General features: G+C 52.1%; 1 protein-coding gene and 1 long non-coding RNA gene across 51 annotated transcripts in view; one reads left to right on the top strand and one right to left on the bottom strand.

The window, feature by feature from the left end:
- The window catches only part of Plekha6 (pleckstrin homology domain containing A6), a 140263-nt gene that overhangs the window by 27957 nt on the left and 85147 nt on the right, over nucleotides 1-27159 (bottom strand). For 14 of the 50 annotated variants that reach the window (XR_015635272.1, XM_087581169.1, XM_087581175.1 and 11 more), the window contains 9 exons: nucleotides 17174-17254; nucleotides 16189-16303; nucleotides 12304-12408; nucleotides 11446-11518; nucleotides 8728-8828; nucleotides 5136-5338; nucleotides 2828-3304; nucleotides 946-1462; nucleotides 439-525 (listed from right to left, as the gene is read on the bottom strand). Coding sequence is in view for 49 of the 50 variants with exons in the window: in XM_087581169.1 (XP_087437295.1) it covers nucleotides 439-525; nucleotides 946-1462; nucleotides 2828-3304; nucleotides 5136-5338; nucleotides 8728-8828; nucleotides 11446-11518; nucleotides 12304-12408; nucleotides 16189-16303; nucleotides 17174-17254 (1759 nt within the window). In the remaining variant the exon portion in view is untranslated. 50 annotated transcript variants of the gene reach the window in all.
- Nucleotides 17496-20259, top strand: LOC148001611 (uncharacterized). Its single transcript, XR_015635903.1, has 3 exons — nucleotides 17496-17826; nucleotides 19119-19294; nucleotides 19540-20259. It is a non-coding gene; the product is annotated as an uncharacterized LOC148001611 (long non-coding RNA).

Genomic DNA, 27159 nt, shown 5'->3' with positions numbered 1-27159 from the left:
CCTCAACCAGAACCCTGTCTCTTTCCCCACGGGTGGAATCCTAACAAAGGCCAGCCTGAGGTACCCCCAAGGGGGAAAGTCCTCGTGCTGTAGCCTGGGAGTCCTGGGCTGACTGCATCCAGCTCATGCTCCTAGTAGCCCTGGCCCCTCCTCTTGTGTGCTGGTGAGAAGTGCTGCTCTGAGGGCCTGAGGGACTGAGGGGCAGGAGAGCACACACTGTTTGCTCTGTGCCACAGAGAAGGGGCAAGTGGCCCCAAACCCTGTCCTGGGGCCCTTGAGGCCTTGTGGGAAAGGAGGACATAACCAGAGACTTCTAAAAATACGTGGGCCAGGCACTGGGCCCAGAGCATCCCTGGCACCCGCTCCAGCTCAGCTCCACCTTGGGTGGATGCAGGAGACTGGGTCCTGAGGTGGAGTGGAAGGGAGGAGAGGACGTACCATCTTATCGTGGACCGTGGGGGATGGTGGGTAGTTGTAGGGGAACAGTCCTGCAGGGACTGGCCGCCTGTCTCCCAGGTAATCATACTGGAAGAGAAAGGGGATTGCAGAGGTGAGAGAATATGGCTGGGATGTGGACTTCCCACCAACTATAAAGTTCAAGGTTAAGGGTGTCTGTATTCTGTCCCAGAGCAGAGTTCAAACTGAAATGCATAGCAAGCCCATTCACAACAATCTGAGTCCTCAAGCTTGGAAGACCAGCCTTCTCTGTCCTCTTAGACACAGCACAATTTTCAGAACAACCTGGGAACGGGCACAAAGAACATGATTCCTGCTTAGAGCTCAGAACAACCCCAAGGCAACCTCTTAGGGATGGTACCATAGGCCAGGCTCCCCTAAGCAGATTCCCGGCCTGGCAGGCCATATCCCAGATAACCTGGCATCTCCAGGTCTTCTCAGCAGATGGCCTCAAGGCCTCAGGTGGGGAGGGGTAGAATGGTGGCTCACCTTAGGGGAGCTGATGGATCTCCTCATCACATAGGCTGCAGGATCTGCATAGATGTCCTCACTGCGGGGTGGCAGCCGATCGAAACGGGCACTGGGTGAGCGCACGGGGGAGTAGATGCGGGCACGACTATAGGAGCCCTGGCTGGGTGAGCGGGGCACAGAGTGGGAACGGGGCTGCAGGGACAGGCGGCGCAGGGATCCAGAGGCAGCATCCAGCTCATCATAGTAGACCGGCTGTCGGGAGGGGCTGGGGATCCAAACGGTGCCATCCTGCCGTCCGTAGCTGGTAGACTCCTTCCACTCATGAAGCTGGTAAGTGGGTCCACCTCCATTTCGGAAGGAGTGCCGTTTATCCTCTAGGGCCCAGGGCGGACTAATCCTATCGTAGGCTGGCATGGAGCAGATACTGTCTGGCCGTACCCCTGGTGGGTAGTACTGGTAATCGTCAGGGTACTGGGAGGAGTAGGGGCTGTAATACTCAGGGACCCGGCGGGGCATAGGGTAGAACCTTGAAGGACTGAGAGAGAGAGGCCATTATAAGGAAAGTAGACAACAGGGACATATCTCTACCCACCTGGGCACTCCAGTCACCCCTGCCCACAGTCCTCCAGCTCATAGTACGTGCTTGAAAAGGTGACTGGAGCCCCAGGGCATCCAGTAAGCATGCACAAGAAGCTACAGCCCAGGCAGGATCTAGGCTTATCCTAGAGGTGAGAACAAGTCCCATCCTTGAAGACTGAACCATTCAGAGTTCAACCTGTGTCTCTTTAAAATGAAACATCTGGGCTGGAGAGATGGCTCAGTGGTTAAGAGGACTGACTGCTCTTCCAGAGGTCCTGAGTTCAGTTCCCAGCAACCACATGGTGGCTCACAACCGTCTGTCATGGGATCCGATGCCCTCTTCTGGTGTCTGAAGACAGCGACAATGTACCCACATACACAAAATAAATAAATAAATCTTAAAAAAAAAATAAAATGAAACATCCCAGAAGACAGCTCTAGGCCTTTCCCCCATCTACATCTTAGTGTGAAGGCATTTACTGGGTCCTTTCCGAAACAGGAGGTAGAAGAAAAGTACCCAAGTGTATCATGCCCCTCAAGGCTGAAAGTGGCTTTCTGGTGGTATGCTACAGAGCCAGGAGGCCCCTGGGACTTATAAATGCCCAAGGACCTCATCCTCAAAAATGAAGCATTAACTGTCTAGAAAGGTAGGCTGCTCCAGGCTCCAGGCTCCCTCCTGAGGTGGCACCCACAATCTCCAGGGGTCCCTACAACCCGAGCTCATTTGCCCTGACAAACACTATCAAGCCAGTGGACAGATAAATCCGTATTATTTATCTGTGTGGCAAACTGGTCATGAAGGAACAACTACGGGAAGCGTAAGGTGCCATGCCTCCTTAAAACGGTGTGAGCCGTTTGGCTCCCAGTGAGTAGAAACACTGGGTTCAGATGTCACAGGACCTGCAGCATGGGTTGGGGGTCTATCCAGAACAGCTTTAGGGCTGCCCGACTCCTGCCTACTGGACATCCGGGTACACACACTGCCTCTCCTCTCTTGTCTCTGTCTCTGTCTCTCTTGGTCTGAGACAGGTAAGTCTCATATAGCACAGGCTATCCTCCAACTCTGATACTTTGCAGCAGAGGATGACCTCAGAACTCCGCATCTTCCCACCTCTGCCTCCCAAGTGCTGAGGGTACTACAGTGTACCACCATGCCCACATCTGTCCTTTCTTTTGAAGGCGGCAGACAGTCAGAGGCAAGGATTTGGACAAGCTGAGAATCAGTTTTCCTACACAGGGAGCTTCCTGAAGGTTCCCAATAAAGCCATGTGTCCTAAGTCCCATGCCCTAGCTGTAACATACCGCCCCCAGGCCACCTCACCTCCGAAGGTCTTCGGGTGGGGGAACCCCTCGACGCAGGTTCACCCACTGCTGAAGCTGGTTCATGGAGCTTTTTCTCTGGGCAATTTTGTCAGGGTCAGTACGTGGTGGAAAGCTCCGCCGGTGTCCCCCAGTGTCCCCGTCATGAGGTGGGAAAGCCGTGCTCCCTGGTCTGCTTGGGGAGCTATACTGCCAGCCATTGGGCTGAGCAGGCTGCTCCCCACCTCCTAGGACTCTCGGGCCATCAGGGTAAGGGCTGCCAGGCTCTGAGGCTGTCTCAGGTCCAGACGGGAGGCCATTGGCTTTTACCAGAGGCTCTTTTTTGACTTCAGGCCTCTCGGGCCTTTGCTCCACCTTCTCACAGCCTCTGCCATCCCCCTCCCCTCGAGTCTTGGGCTCTGGCTTGGTGAGATTGTTGTGAGGCGACTGCTGGTGGTGTTTGCTGGGTGGGATGTTCTCTGAGTCTGGCTTCTCGAGGCTGCAGGAGACCGAGGCAGAGGCTGTCAGTGGTACTGGCCCAGCAGCGTGGGGTAGGGCAGTGGTGAGCGCAGGGGTGAGTGAAGAGGAGGCAGAGCTTGTGAGGACACTAGGACAGGGTGACCTGATTCTGCTTCCTAAACCCCAGGCTTACTTTATTTCTGGGCAACGCTCAGATAGACTCAAGCGTCTGGGAGACACTACTTCCTCTGCTCTCCCAGGCCTGTCGCCCAAATCACTCTCCCTTCCGCCATGATACGGAGCCCAGCCCTTGGCTGTGGCTGCAGCCAACCTCTCCTTATTTTGGTCTCCTCTGGTATCTGTCTCCAAACCAGTCCTCCAGACTAGGCTGGCATGTACACCAGGTTCACAATGGTAACTGTACTTAGCCACAGCAACTGGCTACAGGTCCAACCCACATCTTGGGGATTCTTCATTGGCAGAATGGACAGATTACCCCAGAGGGGGCGGATGAGGGTTGCTATGAGATACACTGTGGTTGGCAGCAAGGGGGCAAGTTGCTGACTCTAAGTAGGTAAACACGAAGTTCCTGGCTCCAAAGCACAGTCCGTCTGGGGGTAACTGTTAGAATGTGGGCTCCACAGGGCCGGAACATGCCAGGTTTCTTCCCATGTGCTCCCAGGCCTGGTGTAGGATCTATGTCCTGGTTATTTTTGTTTGTCTACTGTTTGTCAACCTGACGCAAGCTAGAGATATTTGAGAAGAGGGAATCTAGACTAAAAAGATTCCTCCATAACACTGGTGTGTAGAAATGTTTGCTCAGCATTTTCCTGGTTGATGATATGGGAAGGACCAGCCTGTTGTGGGCAGTGTCACTCCTGGACTGGTGGTCCTGGATGGTATAAGAAAGCAGGCTGAACAAGTCACGGGGAGCAAGCCAGTAAGCAGCACTACTCCATGGCCTCTGCTTCAGTTCCTGCCTCCAGGTTTCTGTCTTGAGTTTCCTGCCCTGACTTCCCTGGAGTTGCTTTTGGTCAGCATTTTATCATAGTAGTAGAAATGCAGACCAGCGCTGTTTTCTTCCTAGCAAATCTGGGAAATGGGTGAATAATGTTCTAGCAATGCACAGAGATGGGCCCTTGAGACTTCTCTCCGGAGCTTCCTGTCAGGCTTCCTGGATGACACGCGGAGGGTTAAACGCAGCGAGACCTGAAGCCTACACAGAGAGACCACACTCAGGCCAGACCTGAGGCCCCTTCTTCTGGATCCCCATTTGCTTAACTCAGGGCTGCACACGGGGAAGGAGAGGTGGGCACTGAGCCGGCGGGTGATGGGGACCGTGGGCAGTGTGTATTTTCTTTACACACAATCTGCAGTCCCCACCCAGGACGAATCCAACTGCTAGATTTGAGAAGTGAAAAATCAGGTTCTGAAAGGTTAAGTCACTCAGCCCGAGGTCACACTAAGGCCAAGTGACTAACCTGTGATTCAAACCTCATTCCTTTTCCCTCCAAAGTTCTTAACGCAAACAGCCTGGGACAGCTAGTACATGACCCTCACCTTCTGCTCCTAGCCGAGCTTCAGGAACTCTCTGCTGGCTCCTCCAGCTCACAAAGAGGAGGAGGAACAGGTCAGGGGACGTGAGTTTCAGGCTCTGCAGCCTGCCGGCCGGACCTCCCACTTAGATGAGGGATGTGGTCCTCACTCCCTCCAGAGTAAATCCACAGAATGGGCCCAGCGAAATTTTAAAGATGGGCCCAGCGACACATAAAGTTGAACATGTTTGAACATCTCTCTCTCTCTCTCTCTCTCTCTCTCTCTCTCTCTCTCTCTCTCTCTCTCCTTCCCTCACTTCCACACCAAGGACTCACCCGTGCCGCACAGGCTGAGGCACTGACTTCTGGGCTGGAGGGATCTGTACTCGAGCAGCCTCGCCCATGGCCTGGATCCAGGCCTCCTGCTCCTCCGAGCTCTCAGCACTGAAGAAGTAGGTGCGGACTCCAGCGTGCTCCGCCTGTGGGGAGAGGCAGTGCGTGGAACTGGCTCCAGCCTCATCTACCCAGTAAACAGTCACCTGCAGGGAAAGGACACCAACACCCCCACAGGAGGGGCAGTCAGTCAAGCTGCTCTCAGCACCCAGCTTCTCCCCAGAGGAGCTAAGGAGCTAGGACGGAGGGCGGATTGCAGCTGCCTCCCACGTACCTGGCATGAGAGGTCTCTGAATACTACCTAGAAGCCCAGCAAGCTCCCCCACCTGAAGAGGCTGTAAGCAGGATGGGCAATTACCACACACCCCCTCTCCCCTTTGATTCCACCTTTGTGATAAGAAAATTATCACAGGGCTGGAGGAGTTGGTGCCCTAAACAGAAGCATTCAAACCCAGCTTCACTATTGAGCAGCTGGCCCTCTCCCTTCCTCAGGGGAAACACCAAGGCCCTATCCACAGCATGCAGGGCACACACTAGCGAATAGTCGGAACACTACCTAGTTGACGGCTGTGAGCAGGCACAGCGGGCTGGAACCCAGAAGAGAGCTCCTGTCCAGAGGAGGGGGTCCTCATGCGGCCAGAAGGAGAGGCAGAGACAAGCCAACCGACACCAGAGGAAGAGACAGACCAGACAGTGAGGAGCACAAGACGGGTAGTATGGGTAGTTCCTTTCTAGTCCGTGTCACCACCCAGAAGGACAGCACTCAGTGGCGCCCAGCTCAGCCTGACAAGGGATGGCGCTCGGAGGGCACCAGCTATGGGAAAATCTGGGCTGTGGTGGGCAGTGAGTCAAGGAGCCCCAGCGTTATTTCTAGCTCTCCCCCTAGCAAATAAGTTGCTAGTTTGCTCCAGCTTAAATGATACATCCACTGAAGGGTGATAGGGGAGGGGATCTGCCTGGTCAAAACAAAACAAAGCGAAACACCTTGGGGTGGGGGGTGGGGCACAGGACTAGCCAGATTCCTTCTGGGACCTCAGCATACTCTTCTGTTGACACCCTCAATTCCAAGAAACCCCCCAAAAACAAAAACAAAAAATCCCCAAAACAAACAGGTAATTAAAATTTACATCGCCTAACAGGGGGCTCCAGATGTGATTAGGAGTCTCACTCCAACCCTGGCACCCTGGGTGCTAACCCATAGGCTGATGGGAGTTGAAGGAAAACGGACAAGGACAGACCCCTCTGGCTAAATTCAGGGCTCTCCTGAACATCATGTCATCACCCTTCCGGCGTTTCCTGGACCAACCTTCAGGAGCCTCCCTTCACTGTGTCCCTCTTTCATTTCCACCTTCACCCTTCCCCAGTGTGGAGTTTGGGGGGCTGGACCCCAGGCTTCCTCCCTTGGGCTGGACACTGCCCTTCAGCAGAGGGCCCAGCAGGAGGCCGAGCTGCTGAGGAGAGCTGTGATGGACAGTAAGGGAGCTGAGAAGAGGGCATGGAGGCTGCTGGGACTTGAGACTGAAGAGCAGTGCCCAGGGCCCAGGAAAGCCCTCTGGGACAAGAACACGGGGTTAGTACGGTGTCATGGGAGACGGAGACAAGGCTGGTGATGTGTGGTGGGGCAGGCAGGAATCAGCAAATGGATCTGTTCATTGCATGAGCATTCCGTGAGTAACCTGGGTACCCGGCTTGCTTGTGGGGGTGGAGGGGCGCAGTGACAAGGAAGATAGACATTACACTAGGGCTTAGTCACACTGGGGACAAAACGTGCCACAAGGAACAAGGAGCAAACAGCCCCAGGACCAAATGCTTGTGACAGGAGAAGGCAGAGGGCCTGGGAAAAGACAGGGCTATTGATGGAGTTCAGGGAGGGGCACCAGCTTCTAATAAGAAAGGAGCTGGAGACTTGAGAGTGCGGACAGAAGAAGCTAAGGCATTCAGCCGTGGTCAGGCAGGGACAGCTCCCCGCTCCTCATTATTCGCCATCCAAGACTTGTGCTCGGTGGCCACAACAGGACAAGCCCGATGTCTGTCTGTCTCGGCTCCCCTCCCTTCCCTGGGGATGAGACACTGAATAGCCCCAGTCAGAACCCTTTGTAGGCCACTGAGCGTAGCTATCACGTGGGGGCCTTAAAGAGGCAGTGCACAATTTGGGGTGAAGAGGAGGGTGTGCGGGTCAGGTAGGCACAGGAGTGATCTCGCTAGGCTCCGGAGCAGGGTGTGTGTCAGTCCGTCTAGGGCATTTATCTGATGCCTGCAGCTGGCACAGCTCCAGTTTGGAGAGTGTGGCCCTGACAGGTCTGGTAGGAAGGGCGAGACAGGCTGTGGATGGTGTGTGGGTGTGAATGTGTCTGTGTAGCGGGGCTGTTTGTTGGTTAAACAGCCTGCTCCTCTTTTCCAAGCTAGAACCCAGCTCCCCCAGTCAGGGTTTTATTCCTTGTTCCTTCTATTCACACCCTGAGAGGATGGAAACTAATTAGGACCCAAATATGTCCCCTCCTCTTCCCCTGGCAGGCCCTGAGTGTGGTGCCCACCTCTCCCACCAGAATCCGAAGGGCAGAAAGAGCCTCGGAAGCTCAGGCACCAACTTGACGTGACCTGTAGTTTCTGTTCTTTTTAATGCGAGCGTTGTCACGTTTTCAGGGTTTTGGATAACAATTCTCACCGGGGGGCGGGGGAGCTTTATTCTAAGGCATGCAGAACCCATATTATTATTTCATACTTTGAAAAAGAGCCTGGGGTACTGTGCACCACGAAACACAAAGGGCATGGGATTTTTTATAGTTTTTTTAAAATGGGTCATGAATTTTTAAATGTGGAAAAACACTGGCCTAGGAGAAGCCAGCTGCAGGCACAGCTTTGCTGAGTAGGTCCCCCAGGGGTTCTGAGGGAGTGACACTGAACAGGAGGAGAGTCCCATTTTCCTGCGCACATGTTCTCTCGAACTGTAGTCTGCGTGGCCAGGGGTGCATCTCTGGGCAGGATACTTGCCCGGCATCCACAAGGTCCTGGGTTCCATCCCCAACTCCACAGGACTTGGGGGTAATACTATCTCCATAAAGTTCATAACTCAAGGTTAAAACAAAATACAACTTGTAAAATTGTCGAGATTAAAAATTGAATTAGTTGGACTGGAGGGAGGGTACCTCCATATCCCTTGCGCTCAAAACAAACAGGAAACCTATTCAGAAAGACCTCAGAACTCCACCCACCACAGCTCAGCTCTGAAGAGGGGCAGGCTGCTGGGCAAACCGTCCAAAAGGCTCACAATTTTCTTCCCTGGTGAAATTGTGGCACCACAGAGACACGGCTTTATTGGCCCACCTGTGTCATACACCCACCGGGCCACCAAGAGAAGAAGGAGGAGCCCCAGCACGGCCTCACTTTGCCTCTCTGATGAGTCTAAGGGTCACTACCTTCTGGGCCACCACACAGGGGCGTCCTAAGGGTCATGTACTTTACTCCGCTCCAGCCCCGAGTTCTAGCAGAGCAGATGCCTTCCCTGTTCCCGCCTGGAAGAGGAAGCCCAGCTAACCTTAAACGTGTGCTTGCGGCTGATGTTGTCTGAGGGCTGCACGGCTGCCACCCGGAAGCTCAACAGGGGGATGCTGCCCAGGACGCTCTCCTGCTTCTCATCTGCCGGCAAAACAGGGGTGCAAAGGTGTGTGCGTGCACGTGTACATGCGGTGTGTGCTCTCACACACACATGCGCACCCATGCATGCGTGCCCGTGCCCGTGCATGCGAGAGGGTGGTCCTGATGCAGAACTTAGGGCAAGGAGCTCTTCGACCGTACTACGATAAATATCAACGAAAGATTCCGCGGCCTCTCTGGCTCTTCAGACAAATTGTTCACTTCGTGGAAGACCCATTCAATGCCTTACGAGACCCAGCACTCGTAAAAGCCCCGTGAAGAGCCTCTCCCATTCCCCTCTTGTCAACTGACAGGTTAAGTGACAGGTCCAGGTTCCTTAGCCATAAAAAGTGGAGTCAGTCTTAAAATGCAGGAAGCCTAACTCCAAGCCAGCTTCCTTTACCCATATCCTGTCTACCTATGTGGATAAGCAAGGAAATCTCAACAGCAACACACAGAGAGGCGAGCAGTGGCTTCTTTGGGTAATGCTTTGGGAGTTTTTGTTCCTGTATGGCCTGAAGTTACCATGTTGCCCAGGCCAGCCTTGTGCTAATGTCTCCCCTGCCTTGGAATCCCCGGTGATGGCTTTGCAGCTGTGATCCACTGTACCTAACTTGGGGGTAACTCTAAGGTCCTGCTAGGCCCCATTGGCCTGCTAGGCCCTTTCCTGCTATGGATGCCATTGAGGCCACCCAATGTCCACAGGAAAGCATGGTGCTGCAAGAGTGTAGCTGCACATCTCCAGATCAGGTTACTGCGTGATTCATCTCGGGTCCTGAAATCTTTCCCAGCCAGGGTCCCAGCTGTCGACAGGGGACCAGAAAGTGTGGGGATATTTTTTGAGACAGTTATGGGACATCTGTGAGCCCTTGCTATCTTCCCAGTGTTTCTGCTTGTTTCCTAGGCAGTAGCCCCTGAAAACCATCCCAGTGTCATCCGTACAGAAGAAATCAAGGTAGGTTATAGTCTCCTTGGCATCCGCTCAAGTCACACTCATAAGACTTAGGACTGCTTTTTTGGCTTCTCTGCCCAGTGCTTTGGGCCATAAGAAATGGGTATACCAGAGAAAAGAATCTTAGCATTGAACTCCGAACCCCAGGACTGTCTCCAGGAAAACAGAAGTGGACATCCAGATGGCTGGGTATGGATCAGTAATCAGAAAGCGGTATGGTTTGATATGGCCAGTTGGTCCCAGCCCTCACTCCCGTTGAGAGTGATTCCCACATGATAGTGCTGAGATCGGTAAGGGGAAGGTATGCCTATATTTTTTGTTTAGTTATGTGCCGGGGGGGGGGGGGGAGGGGGCGGGTCTCACTATGTATCCCCAACTGTCCCAGGCACCAGGCTTGCCTTAACTCACAGAGATCCTCCTGTCTCTGCTTCCCAAGTACTGGGATTAAAGACGTGCCCGGTTGACATGCCCATCTGAGAGTGGGCTCCTCCCCCAGAGCAGAGCGCTGCAAAGTGAGGCCGTTCTGTTTTGCCACGGGCTCCCTCTTGTCCTCCGACTTTCCAGCAAGTGCCAAAGCAGCACAGAGGCCCCCCATCTAAGCACATGCTGGTGCCAAGATCTGAAACCTCTCGCCTCCAGACCCAAAGGCCAAAATGAACCTCTCTTCTTTATCAATTACCCAGCCACAATAAAACGATTACTATGGGTATCTGGAGACCATCCCTCTGCCACTCATGACCACCTTTTGGTATGCCCCACCCTTCTCTTCAGGGATTCTGACTCCTCCCTGAGTCTTGTCCATGTCTAGGAAATTTTTTTTATTCCTTAGTTCTGGCCATTTCCGCTGTCCCTGTCCCTGTCTTCATAGCCTCTGCTCAGCTAACAACTCAGGAAGAGCAAGCAGCTCCAGGAGAGAGGAGGGCGAGCTGGACAGCCAGTGGCAGCGCAACTTCTGCTCATCAGGGTTAATGATTCACCACATGGCTCCCAGGAGGCTGGGGGAAACCAGCTCCTCCTCACTGAGGATAAGCGAGGCACACAGGCTCTCTTACTCAGACATCACCTGTGCTCCACCCCCTCCCATTGCAGCAGCCTGATCTGACGTCACCATTACTGCCCTTAGCCCTGCTTGGGTCCTCTGTGCTCCCGTCGGCACATGTTGCTGTGTATACTTGAGAATAACTTCTAGAGGGTAGAGGCCAGGGCTATTTGTTTACCCAGCTTTTGGTGCTGCGGACTTCACAGTACGCAAAATGGTATAAACGTTCTTATGTTCTGTGAGCAGTTTGCCTAGTCTGCTGGGCCAGGAGGGACATCAACACGGGCCTCTATTAGGTGACTTACGAGCAGTAACTAGTGACTCCTCTTCTTCCTCCTCCTTTTCCCCTCACCCAGGAATCTCACCATCCAGGGTCTTCCCTGTTCGCCTGCTGTATCATCAGTTGAAACTCAGAACTAACACCTCCAGGATAAGTATTGGTTGCTAGGAACTGAATGCACCTGGGACCGGGCTGGCCACCCGGGCTACAGCCTCCTACCTCTAGGAACCTGCCTAGAGGGACCCACCAGTCAAGCACCTTCCAGAGCAGAACACGACGGACAGCAAGACAGGATGAGACAGAAGAGACCCCGGCTTCCCCTACCCTGGCAGCGCCGGGACAAGCTCACCTTTGTAGTAGAAGAGGCAGCGATCCACCAGGACAAACCAACGCTTATTCCACTGCTTCACCCCGGAGCTGGCCTGCAGGACACACAGACAGACAGATGGGAAGGCCATGGGGGGGGGGGTGTGTGGGAGGGGAGGCGGCCGCAGTCGGAGAGCTCTGCGCTAGTTACAAGGACATCCTGGCTCTGGCTGCAGCGCCACCACTAGCACGTGATGGCCAACTCCCCTGAGACCTCAGATGCTGGGAAGTGACATTAGATTGGTGCCTGTGACGTTCCAGCTCTGTCGTTTTGCTGCCCTGGGTGTCCCCCGGGGGAAGGGAAGGTCCCCAGAGTGAGTGAGAAGAAGGGCAGAGGAGAAAGGTTGGTAGATCCCCCCTCCCCCCAGGACTGGAGCCACCCCACCCCGACCCAGCAAGGAGATGCGCAGAGAATGTGCCCTGTATTGCTCCGATGGGATTAGTGCTGTGGCGTATTTCACAGTCATTGTTGCTACCATCAGTCACCTCATCTTGGAGCCCCGAATCTGACACTAATTAACTTTGGGAAGGATTTTATTTTTCTTCTTTCTTTTCCTTTTCTTTTCTCCAGATAGTGTGAGAGCTCTCTCTGTGTAGCTCTGGCTGTCCTAACTCTGTAGACCAGGCTGGCCTCAAACTCAGAGATGTGTCTTGCCTCTGCTCCCTGAGCAGCACAGTCTGGGAAGGTTTTTCAGTCTCTCAGGAGCCTTGATACAACTGGGAGACATTCAGAGACAACAGGGAAACACACCCAGGAGTGCATGGGCTACTGTGGGTCCAGACTCGCAGTGCCATGAAGAAAGCGGTGGTTATCGTAGGCAACAAGGCCGGGTGGCCTTACCTGCTTGAAGAGCCAGCCCGCCTTGGTGACAGGTGCATTGGGGTTCCGCTTCATGGAATGTGCGCGTTTACCAAAGGCGATGGCTTTTCGGGAAGTTCGAGTCGCCTGGGGAGCCAAAGACAGCAGTTAGCCAAACTCTGCGCCTCTCCTTACAGCTCTGTCAACAAGACAGCTGTCCTCGCTAATGGACAAATATCTCTAGCGGGTCTCTGGAGCCCTGGCTAGGAAGCTTTGATTCCCTGCTAACTCAAAGGCGTGGCCATTTATATTCTTTGGATCCTCTGATCTCAAACATGAGTCTCAACGTACTAGCTGTTGTGTAGTTTCTTTTTCTTTTCTCTTCTTTTGGGAGGAAATCAAAGATTTCTTAGTTTACTCTTCTGGTGTCTTTTTCACATTTATTTACTTTGGGGGTGGGGCATGCATGCCAGGGTGAGGGTGTGGAAGCTAGAGAATGCAGTCCTTAGTGCTTCCCTTCTTCCACCATGTGGGTTCTGGGAACCAAACTCAGGCCATTGGGTTTGGCAGTCCCCGGCTCTCCTCACTGCCACCTCTTGCATAGGCTTCTGGTACTTCCCTGTATCATCCGCTGCGTCCTGTTCCTCTGTCACACCAGAGAGCGAGCCCACAGAGCTCGGAGGGTGGACAGTGTCCTCTGGCTTTTCACCACCACATGGACATGTTGCTCCTCCTGTGTCTGGCAGTGACAATCTGCCTTCCCTGAGCACTCTACAGACTGCTCAGCCTAACCCTTCCCGTTACTGCTCACAAAGCAGACTGCTGTGGGTTGTTTATTGTTGTTTTGTTTAGTCGAAGAACTTGAGTGTCAGCTCCCTCCTTACCATAAAGACACGCGATTGCCACTGAATTCTAACCTGGGGACCGAACCCAGGGCCTTGTGCTTCCTAGGCAAGCGCTCTACCACTGAGCAAAATCCCCAACCCAATTCTAACCACTCTTGAGGATCCTTTGTTTGTTTGTTTGTTTGTTTGTTTGAGACAGGGTTTCTCTGTGTATCCCTGGCTGTCCTGGAACTCTCTTTGTAGAAATGGCTGGCCTCGCTTGCTCTGGCCTTCTTGTTCTTGCTCTGGCCTCTCACCCCTGCCCCCCCTCTCCCTATTCCCCTCCCCCCTCTCTCTCTTCCTGCTCATGGCCTGCCTCTACTCTACTCTCTCTGCCTTTCTCTGTCTCTACTACCCTATCAACACCCCCCCACTGCCACCCTGAATAAACTCTATTCTATACTAAAAAACAAAAAAGAAAGAAAGAAAGGGAGGAAGAAAGAAAAGGCTAGCCTCGAACTTACAGATACACATGAATGCACGTGCGCACATGTGTGCGCGCACACACACAAACACACACACACACACACACACACACACACACACACACACACACCTACCTTCAAGATCTCTTCTTCTAGCTGCTTCTCAGCCAGAGCTCTCCATCTGAAAGCATCTCTCTCAATTGCTCATACACCTTAAGCTTCAAGTTTTCATTCCCTATCTATTATTATAAGTCCCTCTTTCTCTTCTGGGTTAAGCTACTGGGAAGAGCCTCATCCCTTTTCCTCCCTAGATTCCAAAACCTCCCTGTTACAGTTTGAATGTGAAATATCCCCTAAAGGCATCTATATCTTGAACACTTGGTCCTCAGTTGGTGGAGTTTCCAGTCTTATGGAAGGCTGTGGAACCCTGAAGAGGTGGGGTCTAGCTGGTGGGAGTAGGTTACCTGCAGAGAGTGGGCTTTGAAGGATACACCTGGTCTCAGACCCGCCCCTCTCTCTGCTTCTTGGACTGCATAATGTGAGCAGTTTCTGCCATGTATCCTGTCACTCAGTCTGCTTTTCAGCCAGCATGATGACTGAGACCCTCTCAAACTGTGAGCCAAGTACATCATCATTACATTATTTCTGTCAGGTATTATTATGGCAATGAAAAGATAGCTAAGAGACAGCATGCATGGGCTGGAGAGATGGCTCAGCAGTTAAGAGCACCGACTGCTCTTCCAGAGGACCTGAGTTCAATTCCCAGCAACCACATGGTGGCTCACAACCATCTGTAATGGGATCCAAAGCCCTCTTCTGGTATGTCTGAAGACAGCTACAGTGTACTTATATATAATAAATGAATAAATCTTTAAAAAGAGAGAGAGAGAGAGACAGCCTGTACACACACACACACACACACACACACACACACACACACACACACACACCCTTTCTGGAATGGCTCTTACAATGTCATTGATTTAATTGGGGCTATTTTCAGGTTCTGGCCAATCTTAAACAATGGGCAATACTAACTAGCATCCTTCCTGAGGCTCTTCTTTTGGTTTTGTCATAATACACAATCAATCAATCAATCAATCACACATACACACACGCATGTGTGTATATGTATACTCACACAGACATAAACATATAATTTAAAAAATTAAGTATTTTTTTTATAAAGGTAGGTGCTGTAAGGTGAGCCTGTGATCTCAGCATTAGAGAGGAAGGGACAGGAAGGTCCTTGGGTCTTCAGTGAATTCCAGCTTCAGTGAGAGACTCACTCTATCTTTAAAAACAAGGTTTGAGCTGAGCGTGGTGGCACAGGCCTTTAGGTCTCAGCACTCAGGAGGCAGAGATCCATATGAGGTCAAGGTCAGCCTTGTCTACAAAGTGAGTTCCAGGAGAGCCAGGGCTACACAGAGAAACCCTGTCTCAAAAACAACATATATATATTGAGAGAGAGAGAGAGAGAGAGAGAGAGAGAGAGAGAGAGGCATCTCTAGGGTCCACAGACACAGCATCCTCCCACTGTTGCATGTACAACTGTACACAACTTCCTCACACACAAAGATTAGAAACACTTTCCGAACCATTTCAAGTGTTTCAGAAAAGCAGAGAATATTGCGACAACCATCGCTTTCTGTTGTTTTTTTTCCCCCCTAATAAGAAAAGGCAGTAGAGCTAAGCCTCCCTTTGAAGCTCAGCCTCGTTACCTTTCTCTTCCCTAAGGGCAGCCAGTGACCCAAAATCGGGTGTCCTGTCCATGGCTACACTCCTGCTGCAGATAGGTCTATAAATACGCACACCTGCTCTTCCTCTTTGTCTGTTTTACATAAGTAACATGTTTCTCAGATTCTGCAGTGTGCACAATTGTGTTTTCAATGCACCCTTGCTCGTACACACACGAAACACACGCTTGGCTCTTGGAGAGTGCTCCCCTGCATGCACACATGGTGGTCTGCAGCTGCTCACTTAGCCGTTCCCCTGTTTGCTCTTTCCACATCTCCTCTCCTATCCCCTCTCAATTTTCTGTGCTCACCAATCATCTCAAACTGCTTCTCAAAGTCTCTAAGTTACTAAGCCCAAAGGACACATTCTGCTCCCTTCTCTCCCATGACTTTGTCTTCCGAGATCCCCTTTCCTCCTCCTCCCATGCCGACCCCACCCCCATCAACTCATCATTCATGGGGGGTATCTCTTGCGGTGCCCTTAGGACCATGGTCCTTAGGAGAATGGGAGATTCTGTCCCCAGAGGACACTGACAATATCCGCAGGCATTTTTGGTGAGGACCATTGGCATCTATAGGGCAGCTGTCAGGATGCTGCTTGACACCCTACACTACTGGAAAACCCCTCCCACAAAGTGTTATTCCGTTTCAAAGACCAGGAAGGCAAGAACCCCACGTGGAGCCTCCTGTTCTATAAGGTACTTGTCTGAGCTTCTTCCCTTCACTCTGCCCTGGGTTCCTGTCCCGCCTTGCCTGCCCACTGGAGTTTATGGATGTGCTAGGCAAGCAAGGGTTTTCCTGAGGATCCTGACGTTCTCTTAACTGGAAGCATTTCCTGCCTGACAGTTTGCAGAGGGGGGAGCGGGGTACAGCTTGACTTACCCGGATGTTGGGTCGCTCTGGAGGGACCTCAGACACCATGCTGTGGTTGGCTATGTCGCTGTTGATGGTAGCAGAACGTTTCCCACCTGTTTTGTTGGACATGTCCAAGGCCGATCTGAATTCGAGTCAACAGAAGAAGGGAAATCATCAGAGCCAGCGACCAAAGCGCCATCCCTGCCCCACCCTGTCAGCACTGCTCCAGCAGCAGCACAAAACCCCAAGTCTTGGTGCTGTGTGGAAGTCATCTCAGGGTCTCCTTTGCTTCTCCCCAGGGTATATCCTCTTCATCTCCGTTTATTTATGGCTCTGGCGTATTTGCTTTTCTTGTTTGTTTAAGACAGGGGAGTCTCACACAGCTCAGACTGGCTTCAGACTCACCATGTGTCTGAGGATGATCTTGAACTCTTGGTTCTCCTGCCTCTGCTTACCAAATTCTGGGATCATAGGCTGTGCCTCCCCGTGTAGGTTTCTTCTGTTCATGTATGTTTAAAATCCTAGACTCTAAGATGATAGATTGCCTGTTAACTCTGTACCTTATTTTGACACAGGCTGGCCTAGAAATCAAGATCCTCTAGCCTCAGGCTCCCAAAACCTGGGACTACAGGTATGAACCAGCAGGCCTTCAGCCTTCTATTTTAAAGGTTCAATGGCATATATTTGATCCCGGAGGGTGAAAAAAATCATTGATCAAGGCACGATGGGTCAGTGGTCTATGAACTACCCTCCCCCATCAGTCAGGCAGGATTCATAGTGTAGCAGGAGCTTTAGATCTCTGGATTCTATCAGATTCCCCTGTGCTACCTCCAGGGGCTCCCAGGGGCTCTTCCAACCTGTTCCCTGCCAGAACTTGAGAACCATGGTGAGGAGTCACGAGACGTGGTCAGAGGTGGTGAGGACCTCCCCTGTCCTACCTACACACAGTAACAGAGGACGGACAGATGGACGGAAGTGACAAAGGACAGAAAGCAAGCAGCGGGGAACTTACGTTTTCAAGTCAAACTTTTTGTTCTCCTCTGGGATCTGGCCAGTCACTGGGTGTCGAAACGTGTTGCGTCTTTCATTGTGGCTGTGGAGGAGAAGAGTGGGGAGAGAGCTGCCATCAGTTGTTGAGGGCAGAGTCACAAGCCAAAGGTGGGCAGGCCATAGAAGGAGCTGTGGCTCTGTTTCCCCAGCAGGGTCATGAGGGCGAGGGGAATGCCTGGGCTAGAGTACTGGAGGATGCAGGTGGGCGGGGTTCAATAGAGGAGGAAACCTAACCACCTCTGCTGGCTCTGGTGGTTTTAACCACCTGCTAGAGATCCCAGGCTGTCAGCAAGCTTTCCTCAATGCATCCAGTGGCCACCTTGGGGATGGGAGGGAGGGTGACAAGGGGCTTTCCAGCCCTGAGTTTGACACAGTTGAGATTTCATGCAGCGGCGTCTCTCTCGGGGACAGCGCTTGCCACACAGAAAATGCTTGCTCATAATTTGCTGGAAAAACTCTCTTGTGACCTTGGACTCCTCTCCTTGCTCCATCAGGAAACTCAGAAACTCCAAGATTGAGCTGGAAGCTGGGACGCAGCCCCACTCAAAGACCATGGTCTCCCGTTAAGAGGCTACTGGATATTGTAGAGCCCTCAGGATCTGCCAAGCATCAAAGGTCAGTTCTGGCCTAACGGTTGGATCTAATTAAGGTTATGGCTATGGCTAAGAGTGGGGCTGGGAGTTATGCAGAAAGCCTGCCAGGAAGCTGGGGAGAACAAGTCCCAGGGGCTGGGATTGAGGCAGATGGGAGCATCGGGAGAAAGGACCTCTGGCTGACAGGATGTCAAGCCTGCTCCTGGGTGGTGAGAACGTGGTAGTGTCTAGCCCACGGGGGCTAGATTAGTTAATAGGCTCTCCTGCAAGATACCTCTTCAGATATACCTGGAGAGCCCACCACAGGTTCCAGATGACCAAAAGAGCAAGCATGGGGACAGAGGCTGCTAAAACAGAGGCTTAAGAACACCCGTGGCAAAGAGCTGGCCTTCTGCTCAGCCGTCCTCTACCCAGCCAGAGCCTGAGCCAAGCGTGTTTTGCTTGGTCTCTTCCACACTCCCCCAGTACTCCAGGACACACTCCAGCTGGAGCTAAAGATAATATCAAAGGGTGGTTTTTATTCCTGTGCCCGGCCATTGCTGCTCAGATCAGAACCGCAGATTTGCAGGAGAAAGAGGTACAGCAGGCAATCGCTTCGGTCTCTTTGGAAACCTGGAGTCTATAACTTGAGCTCGACCTAAAACCTGACCGGCATCCATCAGACCTGGGTTTAGACTCAGTACCCCGGTCATCTACCCCTCTAGTTCTGAAACTATAGTCATTCCTCCTACCTGAATCTTATAAGGATGGTTCCTCAATTTGACCACAGGGGATCTCTACAGGGAAGAGCACCTCCATTACCCTCATCTCTCTGGCTCTGGCTCCCTACAGGACTGAGGGTAGCAATCAGAAACAATGAACATCCTTGCAATGCCCAAGTCCCTGTTTTGTCCAATGTGTAGAATGTCTACCTCCTTCCTACCCGCCCAAGCCCTCCGGGCACCTTTTATTCAGTGTTTCCAGGAGCACCCTGCAGGCAGTTATTCAGACACACACACACACACACACACACACACACACACACACAGAGAGAGAGAGAGAGAGAGAGAGAGAGAGAGAGAGAGAGAGAAGAGGGGGCAGTCTGCTGTTGCTTAGCTCAGTTTTCCAGGGTATGGCACACCTCTCCCTGGCCTAAGCCTTCTACCCAGCAACCCTACAAACAATGCACTCTTCCACCCACTGCTACCAATTTCAAAATAACCTCCCCTCCACAGGCACTGCAATGCAGTAGCCACTGACCTAAGTACTCTCCTTCTGGGTCCTGGTTATCTCCAGCAGACCCCCTTACCGCCACCAAGCCCCAAATTCAAACAGGATGAGCGACCAACTCGGCTTGCTGCCATTTCACGAGGCTCCGGGTCCACAGAGGAAATCCCTACCTGACCCGTCGATCAGCCCGAAACTTCAACATCCTCTTTGGAAGCTCAGTCCCCAGTTCGGCAGCCTCCAAGGAGCCACCAGCCACCCTGCTGCTAACATCCCTCTGAGAAGTAAGTCCTTGGATCCAGTTCTCAATGCTGTGGCAGAGACGCAGGGCGAGCTGGGGCAGACTCCATGGGTTGCCCTTTCTTCCTGGCTCTAGCACTGGAGAACAGGGGCAGGGTTCTCTCTGGGCAATGGGAGGGGTAGCCCAGGTGCCCTAGGGGGCCTGTGGCTTTAACTTCCTAGCATTCGCCTGTGATGCTATAGTTAGAGGTCTGGAGGCAGAATAAATGAAGAGAGGGCCTCCTCCCAGTTCAGGTTCACAAGACGGAACTGCAGGAATGGAGAGAGGTGTGCATGGAGCAGGTGTATAGCTTCCAGGTAGTCCGACCTCACTGAGCTGAGGACACTGAGCAGCTGGGCGGGCGGAGGAGCGCGGGCTGCATTCCCATCTGCACGGAGACTCATGCCAGCCCGACCTGCAGAGAGAAGGTGCTCCAGCCTCTCCAGCTTCCAGCCCAGATACAGGCTCTGGGGCTGCAAACCTGCTTGCTTGTCAGAGACCTTCCAAGCCCTTCTGAGGGTTAAAGGAAGCTCCAGGTTCATTGGCTGTTACTGTTGCCGTGAAGCTGAAGAGAACCGAAGAAGTCTCCGTTCTCTTCTCTCGGCCTGCCCAGCTCACATCTAGACAGACAGGAGCGTAATACACGGAGCGGCTCTGCAAGTGGCCTGGCCCGCTGGCCTCTCCAGCAGCGTGGCTCGCTGGCCCTCTGGACGTGCTGGTCCAGCCGGTAAGGAGCTGGACACACACAGACCAAGTGGATGGGCAGGCTGTTAGTGGAGTCCCAGCTGCTGGCATAGATCAGCTTCTTTCCTCAGTGGAAGAAAACCTTCCTCCCAAGGCTGGTGAGGAAAAGGGCAGGGACTGGGGCAGGCGTGTGTGTGTGTGGGGCGGGGGGGAGGTTGGTCATTGTATATCAATCGTTGCAAATCTTCCCAGATGCAAGATGATAAATTCCAGCTGCTAACTGTCAGATCTGCTCGGCTGCTAGGAGATTTGCATGGATGTTAACCTCCCCGAATTTTCCATAGGTCAAGGCTAGTCAAATCTCTTCCTCTCTGTCCTCTGTGCTTTAGGATTCTTGCAAGGCCTTTTGAAGGTCACCTTTTTATCCCCCTGCCTCCCCACAAGCTCTTACCAATGCTCGTACGTGCTTTGGAGGTTTGTAAAGGATCCCAGCAGAGGAGGACCCAGGCTCAATGTCATCTTAAACAGCCAAGATGCTGTGATGCAAAGTTTCAGCTCCTCGGCTTTCTACAGGCTTCTCTTCAGAGACAGGTTCCTTGCTAACCAAGGTGCTTCGTTTTGCAGCACCCGGGCATAATGTTGACCTCATAGTCTGTTGTTATGGCAACTCTGTGATATCACGGTAGCCGCTCCAGAGGGCAGGACTGATCTAATTGTTTGGACTGAGGTCAGAGGAACAATGGGAACAGTAAACAGAAAAACAAACAGACAGCATTATTATTTAACCCCTGAGGAGCCAAGCTGGCCAGGTGTAACTGGGGTCACAGCTGTTGATATTTAAACAGCTAATCCTTAATCCAAAAGGTCAATGTATTCAGCCATTCAGTGGGACTTTGGTAAATGATTTATCTTGGTGGCAGGAAGCCTTAGATTTGGGTTTGAACCTGTCTCCAGTTCCTTGAGCCAGAACCTTTCCAGGCGCCTTCTTGAGTTCCCTGTCTGCCTATCATAGGTACTCGATAAAGTTTTTGTTGAATGTACAAACGAACTGATAAAAAGAGACTCCCCAATGCTCTGGTGTCATTTTTAGCCACCTGCATTTGGAGGCTGATATTCCATTATCAAGGGCTTCCCTACCTTAGCTCTCACAATTAATTACTTCCTCTCCAGGAGGGAAGCTCTGTTTCTGTCCCTTCACCCCCTCACTCAGCTTCCCTGACTGGCTCCCCCTGAATATACAGCTTGGCTTTCATCCATCTTCATTAGGAGGAGAAGAAAATTAAGCTCCTATGAGCAGGAGGGGGAGGGGTGGGGTGCATTGGGAACACGAGTTTTCTTCCTCTAGAAGGCAAAAATATCCCCCCTTGTCTTCAAGCTGAGCTCAGGGGCCTCCCACAGCCTTTGCTCAAGTTAAATTACTTCTCAGGTGCTATTCGAAGACAGCACAAGGGGGTGGGGATGGGGAACACAGACTCCTAGGCAAAAAGAGCCCCCAAGTCCTCAGGGTTAAGCCAGAGCACAGAAGACCTGCCTGGTGTTCCTCGCCAGTCCCCTGCGCAGAATGACAGGTCTTTATCTTAAGTTAGATAGCAGGGAAAATTTACCAGGTATGGAATATTTTTTAAAGGAAACCATTTTCTTCTCCCTCTTTACTAGCCTTAGAGATGTCAAAAAAAAGCTTCCCCTTCTCAAGGCAGATGGCTAAGGACAGACCCAACTGGACCTTTCAAATTCCACTCCCCAAAGAGTGCAAAAATCAGGAAGTAAAGATTTGGCAGCAGAAGAAAGAACAACCTTGATTTTCAGTTTCCCGGGAGGTGGTCACTTCTCAGTAGCTCACTGGGAGTGCCAGCAGAAAGGGAACTGGGCAGGTCGGTCTTCCAGGTAGCACACACGGAGTCTGCAGTATGGCCTCACCTATTTGGCCCTTGGTTTGCTCACGTGTGGACAAGGCCTCTTTTCTAATTCGATCAATGAATCCCTGCAAACCTTCAGTGTGAAATACTTCATGCACAACACACAGTGGCCATCCTTGAAAATGATCAAGAAACTCGCTGGGTACAGGAGCAAGGAAGCCAAAGACAGATGAGGACACAGGAATCAAGAGGAGGAGGGATGAGGAAGGGCTGGGGCAGCCACACCAAGTGCCAAGACTCAACCCTTCCCTCCACCTTGTTGGGGCGTTTCTGTGGTTGGGGTTGGGGATTTAGCTCAGTGGTAGAGTGCTTGCCTAGCAAGCGCAAGGCCCTGGGTTCGGGCCCCCAGCTCCGAAAAAAAGAAAAAAAGATAGCCGCAGCTCCTGTGTGGTGTGCACCTAGGACCACACAGTTAAAACCTACATCTTCATTGCCCTGTGCAAACATGCATGGACACAAGCATGGACACAAGCATGTGCATGAGCACGCACGCACGCACGCTGCATGCACACTCCTCCCCAGGATAGTGTCAAGAGCTCCCGCTGTGATAAACTTTGAAAACCTGAAGAATACACTCCACCCCTTCCACCCCGTTGTACCAAGAAGCTTTGTCTCCATAGACCCTGAGAATTGGCTGACAGAGTCAGCTTTGGCCATGTTGCCCCAAGCTTGGAATGCCTATCACCAGTTCTGCAGGATATAGGTGGCTAGGTCTCAAGAGGAGTGGAGATGGGGCAGGGGACCAGCCCTCCCAATCCCTTCTTTTTCCAAGCCAGCAAATTCCAGCAGGGTCTAATGGCAGGGAGGAGTCTGTGGCTAAGGAGGGAAGCTTGGCTCTTGCCTTGTTTCCCTGTCTGGGTCTCATCATCATTGTCAAAGAGCCTTATCTGCCCCGGCATTCTGTCCCAATTAAAAACCAGCTCAGTTTACATTTCCAGCTCTCCAGACTGCTGGATCCCTGAAGCTCCCTGGCTGTTCTGGGAGAAAACACTTTCCTAGCCAACCCCTCTCCACAGCAGCCCCTGCTCTACCTACAGCTGCTGCATGGAGAAGAAATCGGAGGGAGGAATAAGGGCAGCACCTCCGGGGCTTCAGGTAGAAAGGTCCTCCCTCCCCTTTCTACATCACCGGCTCTCCCCTCTCCATATGCAAAGTACAGTAATGGCTCCGGGTGCTGGGAACCGTGTCCATCAGTCTCTCAGTGGCTTGTACGTGCGTGTCCTTTCTTCTCTGCCGTTGCTCCATCCCTGCTTTTGGTGCTGCCGTTATTTCCAGTACGGTTAAATAGTATGCCTCCCCAACCAAGTTTGGAACAGCGTAACATGCTAGAACCCTGGGCCGAGAGTCCAGGGAACAGGACCCAGATAGCCCTGCCTGTCCATTTTTGCCTTGTCTTAGAGCTCCACTCCAACCTGAGTGGCGGTCGGTGGCGCCTTCCCCAGCTGCGGCGGTCAGAATAGGGAGGAGATGGCAGAGAAATTCAGAGAGCTCAACCCCTACCTCAGAAAGGGGAGTTGTCTCAATTACCAGGGAGATACACATGGGGTAAGCACAAGTCAGGGCCCTAGGTGTGCTCCCTCCTGGCCCATGCGGCTGTCCTCCTGCTGTATGGCATGGTCAGCTTATTCCTACCATAGGAGAGGGGACAGGCCAGGGCACAAGACAGAACAGTCTTCAGTTAGGGCGGAAGAAATTCTACAGGCAAACCTGCAACTCTCCTACCCTATACACTTCAAATTATCTTCTCTGTAAATTATTTGTTTTACTCTATGGGGTTCTAGCTGTCTGCTGGAAGACGGCGGAAGTCTGGGTAGATGATCTGTGTAGCTCCTTCCTGGTAGCAGGTGAGAAGCTGTTTGCTAGGCCTCTCTGGGGTTAAGTTAGCCTCTCTGGCCAGTGCCTGAGGCCTGGCTACCTCTCCATAACAGAGCTGGGAGGTTAAACCTGGCCACAGGCCCTGCCTGAGCACCAGGCTAATAAATGACTGTGCACTATCCTAGGGGTGGAGGCTCTGTCTGTCTGTCTTGCTATCAATAACCTGTCAAATTGGTGTCTGTCTTGATATCAATAACCTGTCAAATTGGTGAGAACTGCTGTCAGTCCTGAGACTCTGGAGTCACTATGTACAAAATAGGGCATGTCCCCTTAACCCAGCCTAGGCCCATTCGCTGTCCCCATGCTATGTTGTTGTTCTTGTTGAGATAAGGAGGGAAAATGAGGAGGGAAAGAGAGCTACCTGCAACCCCAAGACCCCACTTTCCCTCCCCTGCCTTCCTGAAGAGCCAAGCCAGAAAATGGCAGGAGAGGGCAGGTCCAGTTCCCAACCTACCTGCAGCTTCTTCCCAACCCTTCCCTCTCTTTCTGTCTCCCCATTCTTTCTTTCCCTTGGCCTCCAGAGTGCCTCCTCCCAACAGTCAGCAGGATCCACAGGGGTGGCAGGACAGAGCAATACTTAATTAGGCTTCTTCCCTCAGCTCGGCCGGCCGGCGTTGGATCCCAAACTCCTGCCCTTCGGAGGCTGAGGGCAGCGGCAAGCTTCTGCTTCCAGCTCTCCTGAAGGTCAGCCAAAGCATCATTCCTAACTCAGCAGATCTGGTCCTGGCGCCCCACTGGGATCAGCCAGCAGCCCCACCCTCCTTGCCCCATGGGACGGACTTTTATAGTGAGTGTTTGGACAGTAACCAGCCAGTCTGACAACCCTGCTTCCACATCCTCAGAAGCATCCCATGCCTTCTTGTTCCCCACCCAGCAGCTTGAGGCTGTCAAGCTGTTCGATGCCTGTCTCCTCATTTTTACAAGAAAACAACAGTACTTAGTGATGCCTTCCTTCCTACCAGACCAGACAGCAGGAAAAATAGGCCCTACTGCTACGAATGGGGTGCAGAATGAGGAATATAAAGTTCCTTGCTATCTTATCCTTACCTTGGACTGAGGTAGGTAAGGCCTAGAGAGGGGTCAAGAGGACAAGGTTTATCCTGGCCACAGTGACAGGCAAAGCAGCAGTCTCCTTGAGCTTCCCTGGGCCCTCCTGTCAGTCTCTCTGCACCCCCCATTCCCCAGCCTCATAGTTGAGCGGAAGACTCTGGTTTCACAAGACTCCAAGAACACAGCAGCTACAAACCCTTTCATTGTTAACATCTGCCGGCTGGAGGTCTGGAGAGAGTGCAGGATATGGGGTGGGGGTTCCCAGTGGGGTGATGAGTGCCTGGATGCAGGGTAAGTTAGAACAGTCACCTCCTAACTGCCCGCAGCCCAAATCTTTAGAGCTGTGCTAGATCCTCATCTCCTACACAGGACTGAAGGAGTGTTTGGTGGAGAGGTGGGACAGGGACCGCCTTCCACTGGCAGCTCTGACTGGTCAGACTTCGTCTAGGAAAGATTACACAGACATAAATCTCCTGGAGCTGGCAGGCAGGAGCCTAGACAGCTGCTGGATGGGAGATTGGGCATGGGGGTTGGTGCTCCTACCTGGTGACACATGAGGATCAGATGCCAAGGCAGAAATGAAGGCAAAGCTAACGTTGTGCCTCACTGGCCAAGAAGCCTAGTCTCTGAGACTTCCCTGGGGGGCTTCAGTCAGACTGAGAGAGACAAGGCAAGGTGGCATAGAGATGGGTGGTGGGAAGTTCTGACTGCAAGGAGAGAGGGGTTTGGAACTTCTTATGCCTCTTGGGAGCTTGCCAAGGGTAGAGCTGTCTCTCTGTCTTACTGATGTGTGGAGGCTCCAATAAGAGCTGAAACGAGAATCAAGCCTGGACCCATCCAGAATGCCTGTCCAGGTCCAGGAGGCCCTGTGTGCTGAACGTCACTTTAAGAGCACCCTTGTGGTCCGAGATCTGGAAAGGTCTTGGAGAGCTTATAGAGGAAGCTGTCTCAGCACCTTGTGCAGATTCTCCTTCAGGAAAAGGGTGGAACCATTGATCTCAGTCAGGAGCCTCTGACTAACTCAGTTTGTGTCTCTGGGTTTCAGTTTTTCATTCTGTTACACAGAGCAAGATCCGGGCTGCTGGGGGTGGGGGGTATTAAATAAAATCATGCAGAGCTAGGAAGTGGTGGTGCACACCTTTAATTCCAGCACTTAGGAGGCAGAGGCAGGGGGATCTCTGTGAGTTCAAGGCTAGCCTGGTCTAAAGAGGGAGTGCCAAGATAGCCATGGCTATACACAGAGAAATCCTGTCTTAAAAAAATAAAAGAAAATTATAAAGCACTTTGGAGAGAACTTACGCATAACAGCTGCTCGGTTAGTGGCTGGTGTGACAATCATTAATAAGACAGCACCCCACATCTGTATCCTCCAGTCTGATGGTCACTACAGCACTCCACATCTGTACCCTCCAGTCTGATGGTCACTCAGCACCCCACATCTGTACCATCTAGTCTGATGGTCACTACAGCACACCACATGTGTACCATCCAGTCTGATGGTCACTATAGCACCCAACATCTGTACCATCCAGTCTGATGGTCACTACAACACTCCACATCTATACCATCCAATCTGATGGTCACTCAGCACCCCACATCTGTACCACCAGTCTGATGGTCACTACAGCACTCCACATCTGTACCATCCAGTCTGATGGTCACTACAACACTCCACATCTGTACCCTCCAGTCTGATGGTCACTCAGCACCCCACATCTGTACCATCTAGTCTGATGGTCACTACAGCACACCACATGTGTACCATCCAGTCTGATGGTCACTATAGCACCCAACATCAGTACCATCCAGTCTGATGGTCACTACAACACTCCACATCTATACCATCCAATCTGATGGTCACTCAGCACCCCACATCTGTACCACCAGTCTGATGGTCACTACAGCACTCCACATCTGTACCATCCAGTCTGATGGTCACTATAGCACCCCACATCTGTACCATCCAGTCTGATGGTCACTATAGCACCCCACATCTGTACCATCCAGTCTGATGGTCACTACAGCACCCCACATCTGTACCATCCAGTCTGATGGTCACTACAACACTTCACATCTGTACCATCCAGTCTGATGGTCACTACAGCACCCCACGTCTGTATCATCTAGTGTGGTGGTCACTAGTCAGACTCACATTTTTATTATTAAGTTTTAAAAGCATTAAAATTTCAGTGCCTCAGATTAGCCACACTGCACTCAGGCTTAGTAACCATGGAGGCTGACATACTAGACGGGACACACAGACCATCTCATCATGGTAGAACATCATTTTTCATAGACAGTGCTAATCTGCTCCTCCCAGCAGTTGACAATTTTGGATTATATG

The sequence above is a fragment of the Rattus norvegicus genome, chromosome 13, assembly GCF_021556685.1.
Source record: "Rattus norvegicus strain SHRSP/BbbUtx chromosome 13, alternate assembly SHRSP_T2T, whole genome shotgun sequence".
Taxonomy (NCBI): domain Eukaryota; kingdom Metazoa; phylum Chordata; class Mammalia; order Rodentia; family Muridae; genus Rattus; species Rattus norvegicus.
The sequence above is the reverse complement of the archived record's forward strand: the minus strand, read 5'-3'. Positions and strand labels throughout refer to the sequence as shown.